The sequence below is a fragment of the Convolutriloba macropyga genome, chromosome 2 (genome assembly GCF_964194025.1).
Source record: "Convolutriloba macropyga chromosome 2, txConMacr16.3, whole genome shotgun sequence".
Taxonomy (NCBI): Eukaryota; Metazoa; Xenacoelomorpha; order Acoela; family Convolutidae; genus Convolutriloba; species Convolutriloba macropyga.
Window position 1 is genome coordinate 73,155,224 of NC_134469.1, and position 18,599 is coordinate 73,173,822.

At 36.1% G+C, this 18,599-nt stretch overlaps 1 protein-coding gene across 6 annotated transcripts in view; it reads right to left on the minus strand.

Annotated features, from left to right (window-relative positions):
- The window catches only part of LOC142334682 (cytoplasmic dynein 1 heavy chain 1-like), a 148,454-nt gene that overhangs the window by 115,936 nt on the left and 13,919 nt on the right, over positions 1 to 18,599 (minus strand). For all 6 annotated transcript variants that reach the window (XM_075382911.1, XM_075382910.1, XM_075382909.1 and 3 more), the window contains exons 7-14: positions 16,239 to 16,383; positions 15,659 to 15,805; positions 15,166 to 15,474; positions 14,711 to 14,996; positions 14,195 to 14,503; positions 13,588 to 14,054; positions 13,257 to 13,403; positions 5,493 to 5,659 (exon numbers count right to left, since the gene is read on the minus strand). In XM_075382911.1, coding sequence (XP_075239026.1) covers positions 5,493 to 5,659; positions 13,257 to 13,403; positions 13,588 to 14,054; positions 14,195 to 14,503; positions 14,711 to 14,996; positions 15,166 to 15,474; positions 15,659 to 15,805; positions 16,239 to 16,383 — 1,977 coding nt within the window. The remainder of the gene's footprint in view (positions 1 to 5,492; positions 5,660 to 13,256; positions 13,404 to 13,587; positions 14,055 to 14,194; positions 14,504 to 14,710; positions 14,997 to 15,165; positions 15,475 to 15,658; positions 15,806 to 16,238; positions 16,384 to 18,599) is intronic.

Here is an 18,599-nt window from a genome sequence, read left to right on the forward strand (position 1 = left end):
TAAAAATCTTTAAGTTATTGCTGCCTCTTTTAGTTGATCTCAAATAACCTTCATTTAGAGTGACACACACCCATTTGACCTTATCTCTTTGAATTAAAGTAAATTGAAGTCAATTTCAAAGTGAGGAAGTCATTTTTGAGAGTGAGGTAAGTCAAGTGTGACCAAAAACTTAATCACGCGCATGAACAAAAAAACTCGCTCCACTAAGAACGAAAAATGACGTCACACATGCAATTCAGTTGAAATTGCATGAACGAATGAAAAAAAAGTGGCTGTGACGTCATATGGTCGTAACAAAAATCATGATGAAATAAAAAACATGGCCGGAAGAATTCCGGAAGCGACTCGAAGCGTCAGAACTCCACTAACAAAACCGTAATTGCAACGGAAGCCACTACTTTTTGTACTAAACCATTAACTCACTACCTCTCCAGGTTTGCTCTAAAAATTGGTGAAACTTAAACCACTGTCAACAAGAGAAACAAAATGCAGCAAAAATTTTATATTATTGAAAACGTTTGTTAACGTTAAAAAACCCAAAAAAACTAAGATGGTCAAAAACCTGATAGTCTGAAAAATCTGACAAGGTTGTCAATAGCCCTCAAATAATTCATGATTCTAATCTGAAAAAGATCGCGAAAGCAAACGGCAGATAATAATCTTAGAAACTAAGTAAAATCTTTTCAAAAAAGAAAGCTCAAATTTAAGAATCAGAAAACACCCATAATTAGACTTCTAATCATTGCGATTAAGACAAAAAACAACACACACCTGTTCCTTGTTGTACATAAGCTAGACAACATGATTTCATACCAAATCAAAAATTAAATTGATCATAAAAAAGCCATAAGCAGCAGAAGAATATTCTAAAGCAAAAATCGTTGCAATTTATACCAAGGCCGGAAGAAAGCTGTAGTAATTAGTCATAAGTGAAATTTCGGAAAAAGCTTGCTATCAAACTCTCAGTACTGCCTTATTTTGAAATAAATCAATTGCAAACCAAAGAAATGACGAAAAGCTGAAATCATTCATTTTTTACAACTGAAAAGAATCAATATACCGAAGATAAATGTAGGTGCCAGAACGAAACTAGAATGATACTAACTATAATGTAAATATGGGCACAAAGTAAGGAACACCTAACAAAAAGACATCTTGATTTTTGAAAGTTAAAAATCAATTTGCTTTTTTAAAGTTAAAAATCAATATAAAAAATCAAGAAAAACAAAAACATTTCATTGTTCAGCATTCAAGACATAGAAAAGATAACTAGTCATTCGATACAAAAATCTATCCTCCTGACGAGAACAAAAAATAGGAAAAAGCAGAATTCATAAATATGAAACATTGAAACATTTTGCAAAGTTGCTCGAAGAACTTTTAAGTTAAGACTGCATTTATTAACGGCGTTTTAACTGTTTTTTCAAAACTTAATGCCAAAAAATTATTGAATTTTTGTTGAAACGAAATTAAAGTCCCTCATGTTGCACAAAAAAACTATTTCTAGCAATTACAACCAAAATACAAACGAAAAACTGACGAAAATCGAAAAAAACTACCAAAATTGGATTAGCATATGTACAATTTATGAAACAAAATTACATCGAGGTAGAAAGAGGCGTTGAGTATAGGAATTATCAAAGAGAAGTTGCAATATTAACTGATTTTTGACAAAAAGACGGTTAAAAGATCCAAAAATGAAGAAATTAATATAAAAAAGCCAAAAATTAACTAAATAATCAAGAATTGTGCCAATTTTCAACTTGAAACGCATTTTCAGCTCTGCAAAACACTGTGGTATCAATTTCCGGGGTTAACATTTCAATAGAGTATCGAATTAAATTTATTTCAACAAGAAACCAAATTAAAAGCAAAAAATTGGGCCATTTAGACGAAAAAACGGCTAAAAACGGTTATCTATATGTGCAATTCAGTCAAAAATTACTTTTCAAAGTCAAAACGTCATTCACTAGACTCAGCGCACGATCAAAAAAAACTTCTCTCGCTCAGCGAAAATCTGTTCACCAAGACAGCTTTTCTCACTTTCGCTTTTAGGTCAAAATGCCGCGTGAACAAATCTACATCCTGTAAAAAAACCGAGAGAAAACCAATACTCCTCTTCGAGTCGTAACAAAAGAGAAGACCAATAATAGCACCAGCTATCGCTGTGCGGCTATTGAAAAAAACTATTTTCAATAAATGCATGTGAACAAAAAAAATTTTGATTAAAAATCTGTTTAAGTTATTGCTGCCTCTTTTAGTTGATCTCAAATAACCTTCATTTAGAGTGACACACACCCATTTGACCTTATCTCTTTGAATTAAAGTAAATTAAAGTCAATTTCAAAGTGAGGATGTCATTTTTGAGAGTGAGGTAAGTCAAGTGTGACCAAAAACTTAATCACGCGCATGAACAAAAAACTCGCTCCACTAAGAACGAAAAATGAGGTCATACATGCAATTCAGTTGGAATTGCGTGAACGAATGAAAAAAAAGTGGCTGTGACGTCATATGGTCGTAACAAAAATCATGACGAAATAAAAACATAGCTGGAAGAATTCCGGAAGCGACTCGAAGCCTCAGAACTCCACTAACAAAACCGTAATTGCAACGGAAGCCACTACTTTTTGTATTAAACCATTAACTCACTACCTCTCCAGGTTTGCTCTAAAAATTGGTGAAACTTAAACCACTGTCAACAAGAGAAACAAAATGCAGCAAAATTTTATATTATTGAAAACGTTTGTTCACGTTAAAAAATCCAAAAAAACTAAGATGATCAAAAACCTGATAGTCTGAAAAATCTGACAAGGTTGTCAATAGCCCTCAAATAATTCATGCTTCTAATCTGAAAAAGATCGCGAAAGCAAACGTCAGATAATAATCTTAGAAACTAAGTAAAATCTTTTCAAAAAAAGAAAGCTCAAATTTAAGAATCAGAAAACACCCATAATTAGACTTCTAATCATTGCGATTAGGACAAAAAACAACACACACTTGTTCCTTGTTGTACATAAGCTAGACAACATGATTTCATACCAAATCAAAAATTAAATTGATCATAAAAAAGACATAAGCAACAGAAGAATATTCTAAAGCAAAAAATCGTTGAAATTTATACCAAGGCCGGAAGAAAGCTGTAGTAATTAGTCATAAGTGAAATTTCGGAAAAAGATTGCTATCAAACTCTCAGTACTGCCTTATGTTGAAATAAATCAATTGCAAACCAAAGAAATGACGAAAAGCTGAAATCATTCATTTTTTACAACTGAAAAAAATCATTATACCGAAGATAAATGTAGGTGCCAGAACAAAACTAGAATGACACTAACTATAATGTAAATATGGGCAGAATGTAAGGAACACCTAACAAAAAGATATTCTTGATTTTTAAAGTTAAAAATCAATTTGCTTTTTTAAAGTTAAAAATCAATATAAAAAATTCAAGAAAAACGAAAACATTTCATTCTTCAGCATTCAAGACATAGAAAAGATAACTGGTCATTCGATACAAAGATCTATCCTCCTGACGAAAACAAAAAATAGGAAAAAGCAGAATTCATAAATACGAAACATTGAAACATTTTGCAAAAAATTGGTCGAAGAACTTTTAAGTCAAGACTGCATTTATGAAAAAGTTTTAACTGTTTTTTCAAAACTTAATGCCAAAAAATGATTGAATTTTTATTGAAACGAAATTAAAGTCCCTCATGTTGCACAAAAAAACTATTTCTAGCAATTACAACCAAAATACAAACGAAAAACTGACGAAAATCGAAAAAAACTACCAAAATCGGATTAGCATATGTACAATTTATGAAACAAAATTACATCGAGGTAGAAAGAGGCGTTGAGTATAGAAATTATCAAAGAGAAGTTGCAATATTAACTGATTTTTGACAAAAAGACGGTTAAAAGATCCAAAAATGAAGAAATTAATATAAAAAAGCCAAAAATTAACTAAATAATCAAGAATTGTGCCAATTTTCAACTTGAAACGCATTTTCAGCTCTGCAAAACACTGTGGTATCAATTTCCGAGGTTAACATTTCAATATACTATCGAATAAAATTTATTTCTACAAGAAACCAAATTAAAAGCAAAAAAATTGGGCCACTTAGACGAAAAAAAAAAGGCTATCTATATGTGCAATTCAGTCAAAAACTACTTTTCAAAGTCAAAACGTTTTCAAGAAAGTTCTGTTGCTTCAAGATTTCAATATAGTATCGAATAAAATTTATTTCTACAAGAAACCAAATTAAAAGCAAAAAAATTGGGCCACTTAGACGAAAAAAAAAGGCTATCTATATGTGCAATTCAGTCAAAAACTACTTTTCAAAGTCAAAACGTCATTCACTAAACGCAGCGCATGATCAAAAAACTTCTCTCGCTTAGTAAAAATCTGTTCACCAAGACAGCTTTTCTCACTTTCGCTTTTAGGTCAAAATGCCGCGTGAACAAATCTACTTCCTGTAAAAAAACCGAGAGAAAACCAATACTCCTCTTCGAGTCGTAAAAAGAGAAGAAGACCAATAATAGCCCCAGCTATCGCTGTGCGGCTATTAAAAAAACTATTTTCAAAAATGCATGTGAACAAAAAAAGTGCTAGCTTAGAAAAATTTTCATCTCAATTTTTCACTCTCCAAAACTGGTATGAACAAAAAACCACTATTTTCGCTCCGTTTTTTTCCAATTTGTTCAGCAACCACTCTTAAATTTTTTTAAGCGTGTCATTTCCTGCTTCAAAATTCACTCCAATAAAATTGATGAAAAAGACACTTCTCCAATACTCCCCAATACGCACCATAAATGTCACGTTTTCAGAATTAAGGAAAAGTGATTTTAGGTTCTGTAGTCCAAACGCTCATTGACAAGATGTAGTATGAAGCAACAGAACTTTCTTGAAAACTTCTAAAAATCAACAAAAAATTTCTCATATAAGTGAAAATTGGTTGTTTGTTCAATTTCAACTCAGCCTCATTTCTGCATATCACATAAGTTTCAAAGATGATGTTTCTTATAAGTTTCAAAGATGATGTTGCTCTATGCTAATAGATCCTGCCATTATTGCTAGGTTCCACAACAACGAACATAAAGCTCCCCCTTATGTTCTTTGTTGTGGAAGCTAGCAATGACAGGATCTATTAGCATAGAGCAACATCATCTTTGAAACTTATGTGACTCGCAGATGGGAAAAAGGCAAAAACTCGCCTTGCTACGGTGCCAGTGGAGTGACTCCCTAAATTTTCACACGAAGAATGCAAACTTCAAATAGTTGCATTTGTCAAGAAAATATTCTAATCCGACGCAGTGAAATTATGGTTGAACACGATACTTGGGAAGAAAGGCTGTTGTCAGCTGTTCACCTTTTGTTCATGATTAAAAAAAATAACCGACTTTCATCAAATCACGCTATGTTTACTGGCCTTTACGATTACGGGCCACATGGTATCCGCTTAAACGAGTGTAACGAATACGCCAGAACTTCTTACGATTGGAATCTCTGTGTTTCGACTGGAAGCAGATTTTTGATATCGGCACTGCCAGCGAAAATTCCCTCTAGGTACACCCATCGTCTTTGCACATCAATCCATACGTCAAACAGAGCATTGATCCTGTTCAGCTTGTCCTCCCAACCACTTGCTTCTTCTTCGAATACCTACAATCATATGTTGCGCAATGACCATCAGACTCCCAAAAAAGAATCGGTTAAACAATGTGTCGTGACGACAAGCTAAACATAAGAACGACTACTATCGGAATAAGAAAATATATTGTAAAATATATAAAACATAGCCGGCAGATTGTCGAAAAATAGCTGTTGTTGACCTCACTGACTGACAATGAGATTGAAACAGTCAGAAAATAAGGATTAGGATAAGATCTTAAACAGCATTAGAGTATTTAGATTAAATATTGTGAATTCGGCTTCTAAATTGGAGGACAAGCTTAATACTAATACCAATTGCCAGTACCCGTCTAGGGAATTTTGGTGCACCAATTCATTAAATATAGCCGACAGATTGCCAGAAAATAGGCGCAATAGACTCGTAGATCTGTAGTCTCAAAAAAACAGTGAAAAAGACAGAAAAAAAATTCGTATTTTCATTGAATGCTGATATATTTTACTTTGATTAAAACTCTGTATAAGTTTTTGCTGCCTCTATTAGCTGCTCTCAAATAGCCTTCATTTAGAGGAAAACACACCCATTTGACCTTATCTCTTTGAATTAAAGTAATTAAAAGTCAATTTCAAAGTGAGGAATTTTTGAGAGTGAGGTAAATCAAGTGTGACCAAAAATTTAATCACGCGAATGAACAAGAAAACTCGCTCCACTAAGAGCGAAAAATGACGTCACACGCACTTCAGCTGAAATTGCATGAACGAATGAACAAAAAATCAGATTTGGTGGTTGTGACGTCATATGCTCGTAACAAAAATCGCGACGACGAGATAAATAAAAACATAGCAGGACAAGTCCTGACGTACAATTCAAAAAAATTTTGCTGACTAAACAGAAAACTAGACATAGAACGGACAATGAAAGGATTGGAAAAACCATTTAGAAAAAAATTTTGAACCAAATAATTGAAACAGCAAAAAAAATCAAAGAGAAATTGCCGCATATGAACAAAAAACCACTACCGATAAAGCGAATTTTTGTTCAATAACCGTATTCTCACTCTACATTAAATTTAGAGCGAAAAAATTTCACGCCGCAAAACCACTCGCTTTTTCGCTCGCAAAACCACTTCCTGTTTCGGCGTGACCAAAATCACTACTCCAATTTGACTTCAAAAATCATGAAAATGTGCGAACAGATCTTTTAAAAAAAGACAGCGCCCCAATACAATTCAAATTCTTTGATTTGTAAAAAAACCAAGAGAAGGCCAATAATAGCCCCAGCTATCAATGTGCGACTGTTAAACATTAAATCGGTCTTTATTGTTTTATTCCGTTTCTGATTTCGCTCCCTGACCTCCAACGTATTCGTGTGAAATTGCTGAATCAAATCCAAATTTTATTCAATTGAAAGACTGGGCCAGATTTAAAAATATCGAATTCAAGTCGAATATCGAAAAAACTCAGCCGAGCAGAAAACGCCCCAAATTATCTTAAATCTCAAAATAATCATCGAAAAATTCAAGATGATATAAAAACATGCATAATATTAACATAGCCGGCTAATTGCCGAAAAAGAGCCGAAAGCGTTGACCCGCTTGACGCACATTGGGATTGAAACAGAAAAAAAAAATAAATCGAGAGATAGAAATCGACAGAATTTCTAAGTGTCAAGTGTTCTTTTCTGGTGCGTAAATTCTGCATATTCGGTTAGATTCCAAAATTACACTTAATTCACCTTCTTTAACTGACAGCTAGTAAGCAAAATACTAAAGTCAGCTGGCAATTGCTTTAATGAAATTTGATAACCTAATGCACGAAGACTTAAAGACCGGGCTCCATCGGTTAATCCTGTTTTGATTTTGCACTTTTGACATTGACCGTATTCACTACATTACAATTCAAAATGTGAAAAATTTAAAATCTATTCAGTTGAAACATTGCGTGAAATAAGTCAACGATAAGCGTGAAAATCGTGGCTTGTGTGTAACGAAAAACGTGATCAAAATGTTAAGCAAAGTAAAAAAAGGAGAGCGCCTAAATAATAGCCGTTGAGAGGCTGGTGACAGCTATTAATAACTATAACCAATTCAAACCTCGCAACCAAAAAAATGTTGAATTGAGTCCGCACTTTTCTCTCAGCTCTCCAACTTTTTTCAACACTCGAGCAACTCCCAGAGTTTTTCACGCGTTTCAATTCCTGCTTCAAAATCACTCTACTAAAGTTGCTTAAAAAGACACTTCTTCAATACTCTTCGAGTTATAAAAATTCCAGAACTTTTTCGTCTGTGCCCCTAGTAAGTTATGCTCCCCAGTTACAGAGCACGTTCCATTACATAGCAAATCAAGATCTAAAAATATGGCACGTGCGTCTGGGGTTGCAAATAATATGCACCCACTAAGCTAAGGGGGATACAAACGGAAACGAACCAAATTCCACATTAAATAACCTACGTTAATTAAATGAGAATAACTTTGTTGAAAACCAAGATCTTGTGGCACACAGAAAAACTGCCTCGAATTAAAAAAGGCCGTTGATAGGTTGACGCCTGCTATGAAACAAAAGGGAGCGAAATTTAACAGTAAGCGACTACTTCCGCGAGATCAGTGTGAAATAAAATGCGTGGTAAAAAAATCCCAACAAGTTGCCGGAAAATAGCCGCCATTTATTCCCATAAACCAAATGGGATTGAAACAATAGAAAAATGGAAAAACTCAATGATGTAAGAAAACTTTATAAAAGTTAGAACTTGATTTCATTTTTCTGTTAGACATACTCCTGTTACTTAATGAGAGAATACACAGACTAGTATTAAACCAATAACAATTAGAGATGGTCAAGTCCTAAAATCTAATCCAAAAATTTTAATCAAAACTTAACAGTTATTAAATCTGTCCGGAAGATCAATTGAACAAAGCCACCCAAAAAAACAAACAGTCTCAAAATTGGAAAAACTAAAATAATCAAACAAATTTAACATAAATATAATTATTGCTAAAACTCTTGCAGCCTTTACCCTGGAGGTTAAATTTGATCAACATAAATATACCCATTAACCCACGCACAAAACTTGAAAGGGATTGTTGGCCACTAAGGATGAGTAATTCGAGAAATATGACAAATACTTTAAAGAATGAAAACTGGTAAACTTATTGAGAATTTCCAAATTTGGCAGTATTAATATGTTCCAAACCATTTTTGTCTCCCAAATCGGTCTAGTAACCAATTTTCAAGTCCTAAAAAGTTTAATTGGCCCTTAAAGATCGATAAACTCAGAAAAATAACAAAGGTTCCAAAAATTTGAAAACAATTTCAAATTTTATGGAAATGTTGCGAACACTCGTGTAAATATATTCAGAACCATTTCATTGTCTTCAGAAAATATATGAAAAAATACAAAAATAAGAACAATTTTCAAAGAAACAATTTTCAGAGTTTTATTTTAAAAATGCTAAAAGTAATATTAAAAAGTTGAAAACCAATCCATTGTTACAAACTACGCAGTAACGTATTATTACAAAAAAGTGAAAAAATTGCAACATTTTTGGCTCAAAAACCCCTAAAAATCTTCTTAACCTTGAATTATAGCCATCCCAGCATCTGCACTACTCAAAGAACTTGAACAACTAAAACCAGCTAAGAGCCTGATGAAATTTGATGTCCGCTGAGCTTCACCTGTTTATCCCTTTTCAAAGTCATGTAAAAGGTCTGAAAACCAAATTCATTGAATTGTACAAGTTAGGCAAGTGATAAAAACCGGCTGAAAAGATGAAGGCACGCAACCAAATCACCTGAAAACAACACAGTTGACAGACGTAAACAAATAGCTGCAATAGCTTCTTAGATCTGCAGTTTCAAAAAGAAAAATCAAACCCAAAAAATTCTTCTTTTCATTAACTGCGGAGATATTTTAATTTAATTAAATAATTTGTGAAGATTATTGCTGATTCTATTAGCTGCTCTGAAATGAACTGCAATTAGAAAAACAATATCAGATGACCTTATAGTCATTGCGATATTGAGGTAAGTCATATTTTGAGAGTCGAGTAAGTCAATTGTTACCGCGTACTTAAACACAGCCCGCAAACTGCCAAAAATAGTCTCCGTTGACCCCACAACTCGGCGATGAAATTAATGATTTAAGAAAATGAAAAATTAACGGCAGCCTAATCTTTTCCAAGAGTCAAAAAGTTCTAATTTGATCCGCAGTTTCATTACATTCCATAAATATGGCAACTGTAGACTCTATATTGGCTGACTCTCCACCTAAAGCTTAAAATGATCAACAGTAAACTCTAAAAAACTCAACGCACAAGAAAAATTGACGACAGCCTAGTCTTTTCTGTCAAAAATTGTTTAAAGTTTAAACCCCAACCCCCCCCCCCCCCCCCCCCCCCCCCGTTTCATGAATTTCGATAAATATGGTGAGATCCTTTAATCGTGAAACTCGCATAACTATTATTCCTTTTTGAAGTGTAAAAGAAAAGACACTAAGCACACCTCGCTTTAGAGAAATAAAACTGGACATACGTAGATACCATATTCAGGGTTAAATATGGGCGTTAGCTTCTTATAAAACCTGACAACTTACCCCCTAAAAACCAGACTGCTGTTTAAAACACAACCGACGGGCGAATTGCTCGCAAACACCTGGAGAGCGGTTGGCTTCGACAGTCGATAGGTACGCTATACTGAGGCTAGCTTTAACATAATTTCCGGGCGCATGAAATGGGGGTGAAGGGCGGAGGGGGCATGCAAGAGGATGGGGGGAGTTCAGGTGATAGGGGGTCAAACTCGAAGAACCTCCCTACACACCATGAATTGCATACTTAGTTGCTAAGTCTTTCAGAAGAGAGGCTCTAAGAGCCCTTAATGCCCTCCGGGCACTACCTGTTTATCCTGTTTTAGAGGACGAAAAGTCAAATGGGCCGGACGAAAAATCGGTCAAGCAAAAAATCGCATTAAAACGACCACAGGACTATTATAATTGATGCAAACTTTGTTTGCGAGCAATTAATTTTAAAAATTAAAGCCGTTGCCCAAATTAAATTTCAGATTCAAATTTGATTGATCACCGCACGCATTCAATTGACAGATTGCTAGAAATAGCTGCTTGTGAGACAGACCTGTGGGGGCACAAAAATTTACTGATAAAAATTTGACTAGTTGAAAAGTTTAAATTCAACAGTTTGTCGCAGGCATAGAAGATAAAAACCCTTGTCTTCATCGAATCACAAATGAAAAAAATATTTTCCGTGAAAAAGTTACAGGAGTCTATTCGGATACACAAATACAGCCCACAGATTGCCGAAAATAGCTTTGAAGCATAATTGCATGTCAAAGAAAACACAAAGCACAGCAATGGGACTGATTTGATTCTTCAAAATCTATCCATTCAAAAATTAATGATCGAAAATTATCAAAAGCCTTCATTATAAATGACATTTATTCACCGTAAAGCAGTTTAATGTAAGCTCAAATGACCATAATTTTATTGCTGAAAGTTACATAGAGTCATTTATCATCAAAATTAATCACGAAAATCAACTGAAGAAGCGTTACTAATGAGGTAACGTAATAGGCAGTTATATATCGGAATAGGCAGTTAAATATCTGAAAAGAATGACTTGCATTTTAGACAACACACAAAGTTGAACAAAAAAATCGTGGTTCTTCCAAAAAAAGAATTTAAGAAAACAGAAACAAGACTGTGACTCGAGTAGGAACAACCAACAAATCATCTGTAACAAAAAATTCGAACCCAGCGAAAAACAGAAGTCAGGTTGCCGCATGTGCCAAACAAAAACTCTCGAAAATCTGTTTTCTACCTATACTTTAGGAAGGACGTAAATGGCATTTTTGCGCCTTCAAAATACCCGGATTTTCCAATACTTTGATATAACGGAAAAAAATTTGCGAAAAAGATTTTAAACCAACCATAAGCCTTTGTAATCGACTCTAAGTAAAAACATAGCCAGTAGGTTGCCGGAAAATAGCCGCCGTTGACGCGTTTGATGCACATCGGGAAACAGAAAAAAAAGAAGAGATAAATTGACCGAATTTTGTTTTCTGTTTTTTTTCAGTGTCAAAGTGTTCTAATTTGGCGTGCAGTTTCAGTTGGACTCTAAAACTATACTTAACTCAGCTTCTAAGTTGAAAGAAAGCTAATAAGCTCAATACCAATGTCAACTAGCAAACACTCTAATGAACTTTGATAACCTAATTCTCAATGACCTGGATTTATCGATCGGTTTATCCCGTCTCTTTCGATTTTGCTCTTTTGACATTTACCGTATTCACCACATTGCGTAATTCAATGCGTGAAGAAATTTAAACTCCATTCATTTAAAACAGTGAAGTAAGTCAGAAGTCGAACGTGAAAATCGTGTTTTATGTAAACCCAAAAACGTCATCAAATGGTAAAGCGAACTAAAAAAACATAGCCGTCAGATTGCTGGAGTAGCTGCGAAAGAATAGCTCAGGAGTAGCACTTGCGTGCCGCATAATAAAGAAAGAAACAGACAGATATAAGTTGAAAAGGTTATCGACGCCGTTCAAAAAGCTATGTAAAAAACATTCGGCGCTAAATTAATAAAGCTTGTTAAATTTCATTGCGTAGCAGCCTTTTTATTAGGGACCTTTATTACACATATGAGTTCTTTGACCTAAACTAATTCAAACTGAACTTAATTTTTGAAGTGCAAAAGTCATTTTATTGAATGAGGTAAGTCACGTATGATCGAAATCGAATCACGCAAATGCCTTTATTACTTTTTCTAGAGAGAGTTAGAAATGACGTCATGCGCGCAAACGCTGTCAGTGAGAGGAAGAAGTCATTCAGAAAATTTGACTTTCAGCTTTGATGTGTGAACAAAATTAAAACGAAAAAGAGCTCAGACGACGAAACAAAAAAAACATAGCAGGACAAGTCCTGACGTACAATTCACAGAATTTTCATTGACTAAACAGAAAACTAAACCCATAAGGGACTATGAATGGATTGGAAAAAGCTTTTTAAAAAAAATCCAATCCAAAAAATCGAAAGTAAAAATCAAAGTAAAATTGCCGCATTTGAACAAAATCCCACTAGCGAGAAGGCGAATTTTTGTTCAAACACCGTTTTATCACTCTACTTTAACATGAAGCAAAAAATATTCACGCCGCAAAACCATTCGCTTTTTCGCTCCACTTCCGGTTTCGGCGTGACCAAAATCACTACTCCAATTTGACTTCAAAAATCATGAAAATGTGTGAACAATCTTAAAAAAAAGACAGCGCCCCAATACAATTCAAATTCTTTGAATTGTAAAAAACCAAGAGCTCCGCAATATAGCTCCGCTCCGCTTACAGCTTCGCAGCTATAAAAAAAGCTTTAAGTGTACAATCACCCGAAGAACGTAGAAGAGATCAACAATTTAATGCTCTCCAGTCTCTACCTGTTTATCATCGGTTTTTAGGACGAAAAGTCAAATAATGAGACGACAAAAAGACGACAGTAAAAAAGGCATAGCATAGACTACCATGACTAATATATTTGCAACAAGCTTGTTTCAGAGCTTTTGAAACAAAGGGATATTCCGTTTAGCTATAAAACGCTTCTTGTATTCATTATTCTAAAGATTACTGAGTTACCTTGTAGTAGGGCGAGAGTTTCATAGCTTGCACCGAGTTGATGTGCTCCTTAACTTTTCCGAATAGATCATCCCAGCCACGTATGATCTTTGTTCTGTTCTGGTAGTTGATCAGCTCCAACTCGTAGTGTTGCCAGCAATTTCGCACCTGAATCAGAGATCAATTTCATTTACCTGCATCAGCTTTATTAATTGTTTTTAGATCAGATTTACTGTATCAACACAACTGGAAAACTTCTTTGACAAAACACACATTTTAAAAGAGTTTAAACGTCTCTGTTTTTTCAACAAAATGTTTGAAATTGATTCTCTTCTGCTGCAAATATCAATACCTGTTTAAGGAATTCTTCCAATGCGTTTTCTCCCTGTGCCACAGCCAACACTTCCCTGATGTCATTCTCAAACTTGCCCAAATCAATATCCCATACATGTCCCAGAGTCAAATCAGTCATAACCCAGTTCACATGCAGTTTCTTCATGAGAATCTTCCAGTGGCGATCCTTCAAATAGTCCGCTTTCAGCTCAACAATTAACGTATTCATCTTCGAGTACTGCTTCAACACCCTCTGTACGTGATCGTAACTCTCGTACTGTCGCAGTCTAGCTGGCATGTTCTTCAACTGGGCAATAAGAGCTTCCAAGCTCTGCCTCAATTTTTTGGGCGAAATTGAAACCCAAGCTTGGTCTTTGAGCAACTCAATCTGCTCCCAGATTCCGGCTAACTCACCCCAGACTCCTTTCAGATCAGTCAACTCTTCCAGCGCAATTTGCAGTTGCTCATCAAGAGCGCTCTTTGCTCCTAAAAAATTCAAATGAAATGGTGAGCTTTCCTTCAAAATATTATAACTATTTTGGGAGATTAATTGTTACATGAAATTTACTGTATCGAGGTTGATTCAGTAACATTAAGTTGCGTGAAATGAAAAGGATCACACAAACCTGGCTCTCCCAATTCCAGCGCCTCCTTGGCCTTGTTCATATTATCACGTTCCTCTTTCAGTTTTGTGAATTTTCCCTCCAGAATGGTGAGCTGGACAGTGGCCTCGCTGGGTTTCATTGATCCTCCGACTGGCTTGTCCTTTTCCCATTCAGCCAACACCTCGACGGTCTTCTGCTCGACGACTTTGTCTTCGGCCACTATCTTCATCTGCAGGTTGGCAATCTGTGACTGAATGGAGGCATCCTTGCGCTTCATGATCTCGTTAAACGCCACCCACTCACCATCCACCTGGTCTGCGTACATCCAACCTGTAAAACAAACCGCCACAATTAACATCACATTGCGGTTAGCATTGAACAATGAAGCAAAAGAGTGTAACAAAAATTCCAAGAAATACTTTATACCAGTTCCCTTTATTGTTCGTCATCTCTACAACGGCTAGACCTCGTTAGATAATAACACTTCAACATATTGGCTTGACTTCTTCCTGCAACAAAATGTAGGAATCTCTATACCTTGAGGGAACTGGAATCTTTGTCGCTCCAGCACCTTCTGACCAGCCTTAAACGTCTCCACCTGCTTGTCCCAGCCCCTCATCTTCCTCTTCAGTGCTTGGACGTGGGTGATAAAAGATACAGCTTCAGATGTAGAAGCAGTCTCTACGGAATGCGTCTCTAATTCACCTCGCGATTTACTCAACACACTGAACACGTCGGACATCTCCGAGCTCATAATAGAGCCAAATTTGGCCAGGATTTCTTTATGTACGGAGTCGTATTTCAAGTTCACTTTGGATTGTACCTGAAATCAGTTCAATTATTAGTTATCTCAACATCTATCTGACTCTTAGAAAACTATTTAAAAATTATTTGTGTCTCGAATGTATTCAAGTAGGAGTTAGCCTTCACTGATAAACATGGTGAAAAAGATAATTCAGCGGGAGAAAATTACAAGATCTTGGTGTTCTTGCCTTTCCAAAGTCTACAGCTATTGGGCCGAACTCTTTCCTGGTTTCGGATGTATCGAATGTAGTTCTTTTGCTCTTGATTTCGAACAGCAACGTCATCCACACATCCAGGTTATTTCCAACTCTCATGCAGACGTGGTCAATGCTCAGATCCCACAGCGCCTGGAAGTTGAGCCACGTCTGTGTGTAGCTCTCAACGGCCGTCACTACCTTCTCAATGGCCTTGTATGCCTCCACGATGTGAATGTACCCGTTGGGCATACTGTCTAGCAAATGTGTGTATCTTCGCACCATTTGCACTTCTGTCCCCACCTGGAAAATCGAATCAATTATACTTACTCAAGAATATTTAAACAAAGCCGACTAAAGTCGGGCGAATTGCTCGCAAACGACCAGCGAGCGGTTAGCTGCTCAAAATATGCGAAATAATTTGTAGGTCAACGATGTCAATCGCACCTCTAAAGAGGATCAAAATGACTTAAGCAAAGCCCCGTACCTGGAACCTTTGAGTTTGGATGCGAGGCAACTCCAGTACATGTGCCTCCCAGGCATTGAGTGCCTGAATGAGCTGGAACCTGCACTCCTCAATGCATGGAGACAGCTGCATGACCTGGTTGATTATTCGGATCTCATGCACCAATGGCTAAAACAATAAACACCACAATCACCATATTAACATGTATCAACTCACGTCACATGAAATAAGAATATTTCTTCTATTTTTTACAGTTTTTTTTCCTGTGACTTACAATTTTTTAGACATTGAAAATCTGACGCACTTCCTTTGAATCGATTTTTACATAATTTTACATTAATTTTTTCAACTTTTTCGTTATGTGCATTGCTCTTTGCTAGTGATCTTCTAAATATGTTAAAGTAGAATCTATGTTAGGAATCTCTTCTTCCTATCAGATTTGTCTCGGTATAGGAATCTCAACATTTGTCTCGGTCAGCCCTCGTTATAATTTTAAGATGAATCCTCATTCCAGTCATGTGTGAAAAATGAGGGTTGATAAATTGCTAATATTTCAATTATCCATTGAACAACGTCAAGAAATGATTTTGGCAAAACCTACAGGTATAACAGGCTCTCCGCCCAACTTGTAACCCTGTTGGGGCTCAGTGTCTTCCATCTCCGTGTTGTCGTCGTCTCTTCCCCCTTGCGACTCTTTCAGACCAGCCAGCAACTTCTCAGTCCATGACTTCAGACCAGCTTCCAGTCTGAAACAAAGCAAGAATTTACTCTTAACATGCCAAAATCCACAGAAACAGAATTACTCAGCTAGACTTTTCCAAACCTAAGGACGCCATACTTCCTTAGAGAAATTATAATTTCCGTTACCTTTCCAGTCACAGGATCGGGTCACAATTCTGAGACAAAAAAATTTTGCATACTCGAAACCCGATAGACATTGATGTAGAATGAATATCGAAAGAAGTTATGTATTGACAGCATCAAGAATCACATATAATAGTCAAAAACCATAATCACGAGTTGTTGGGTTCTGATCAGCGAAAGGAAGGCGTATATTGGTAGAATTTGAGTGATGAGGCTCTAACGGATCGCAGAAAAATACCACCCTCCAGTTTTTGGATGGTATCAGTGCATCTTGCAAGCATATACCAAAATCTCATTTATCTCATTTCGAAACCTTACTTCGAAATCTCTATTATTTCAGAGAACTATTCCAAGTACCTTGCCGCTAATCTCCTGCGTTTGGACCCTCGCTGATATCTGACGTTCAGACAAAAGCTATTGTTGCTCATCTCAAACTCTTCAGTCAGGCGAAGGAGCCCTAATTTTCTCTTTTAAAACATCACCAAATGAAAAACTGTTCACGTGTTCTACATTTTCTAACATTTGACGCAAATGGACTTACAATAGAGCTTGAACCTTAGCTGGATTGAACCTAACCGTTCAGTGCCATTAAATAGTTTATTTGCGCCGAAATGCAAGGTATTCAAGTATCTGAGCTCCAAAATTTTAGCAGAAAATGAGTATTTTGTTAATTGCTAAGTCATCAGCATCTCGAAAACGCACTGGACAAACATTGGACAAATTTAGCTTTCAATTTAAAAAATGATTTTTAAAGAACCTCTTCAACTCGAAGACGGTGATTACCAAATTTTGAAGGTTTAGGTCAATCTCGAAGGACAGTCTTTCACAAAATTTGTCTCGAAAACAGTATCATTGAATTTCATACTTCGCGTCTATTAAGCCGAAAGGCTCTAAGAGAACTCAATGCCCTCCGGGCGTTACCTGTTAATCCCGTTTTGAAGAACGAACCTCAAAAGTACCGGACAAAAATCGGTCAAGCAAAATTTGGCATAAAAAGATTACAGGGCTATTATAATTGCCAATTTTCGAGTACGATGTGGGTTTGAATTTTCATACTATTAATATTAAAACTTCGTGAAATCATGGCGTAATGGATATTTGCCTCAATACTGGCTAAATATCTTTTTTAACTTTGTTTGAATCACTTTCCAGCAACGCACTACGCAGAGCAAATGCCAAATTCACATCTTATAGCTCGGTTGTTAAACAAGTGGAGTGTAACAGGTACTGGGTCCAAAGATACCGTTGTTATTAGCCTTACTTTGAGCCATCCGAACGGTGACAAAAAGTGGAGCCCCAAGGATTGCAGGTTTTTGTGTTTTCTCATGGAGAATAACGGTTTGACCATTCAATAATCCAAGAAATACTTAGCTAACGAACGGTTCTGCTAAACATCTCTGACATCAAATGACAGCCCAAAAAATAGTCGATGTTCATATGCGGGAAGCTTCTCAAAGGAGGATTTGAGTGAAATGTCGATTTCAACATTCAAATTATTGGTATTTCAAAGTTGTGAGATCATGGCGCGATGCTCAATATCTTGTAACTTTTTGAATCAATGGTTTGACCAGCGTTACTCACAAAAACAGCGTTAAATTCAGATCTTAAAGCTTTTGTTGGTTAAGTTGAATGTAACAGGTATATTGATTCTGAAGATTTGCGGAAACATAAGTATAACATAACCGACAAACGTCGAGCGAATTGCTCTCAAACGACAGGCTGGCTTCGGTAGTAGGCAGTTGGGGCTTAAGGATGCTAGCATTGAAGGGCAGGGTGAGCGGAGTGGGAGGGTCAAGGTGAGCGGATGGAGGTAGGATTGTGGCGCACTGGACGAGAGGGGGGTCCACATCGGTTGGAGGAGAGTGGACGCGAAGTGTTGGATCGAATTAGTTATGTATTCAGCTGTCGAGTTTCAAGAAATGAATCTCTTGAACCATTGGGTTTTAAACTTTAAGTTTTTTTTGCTTTAAGTACTTAAGTTTTTCTATGAGACTACAGTGAACTTATATTTTCTGCTCAAACCGGATCTTCAAAAAAAAACTTGTCATAAAACTAAAGATTGGCCCGGCCCCTACCTTAAATATTTAGGATATCTATA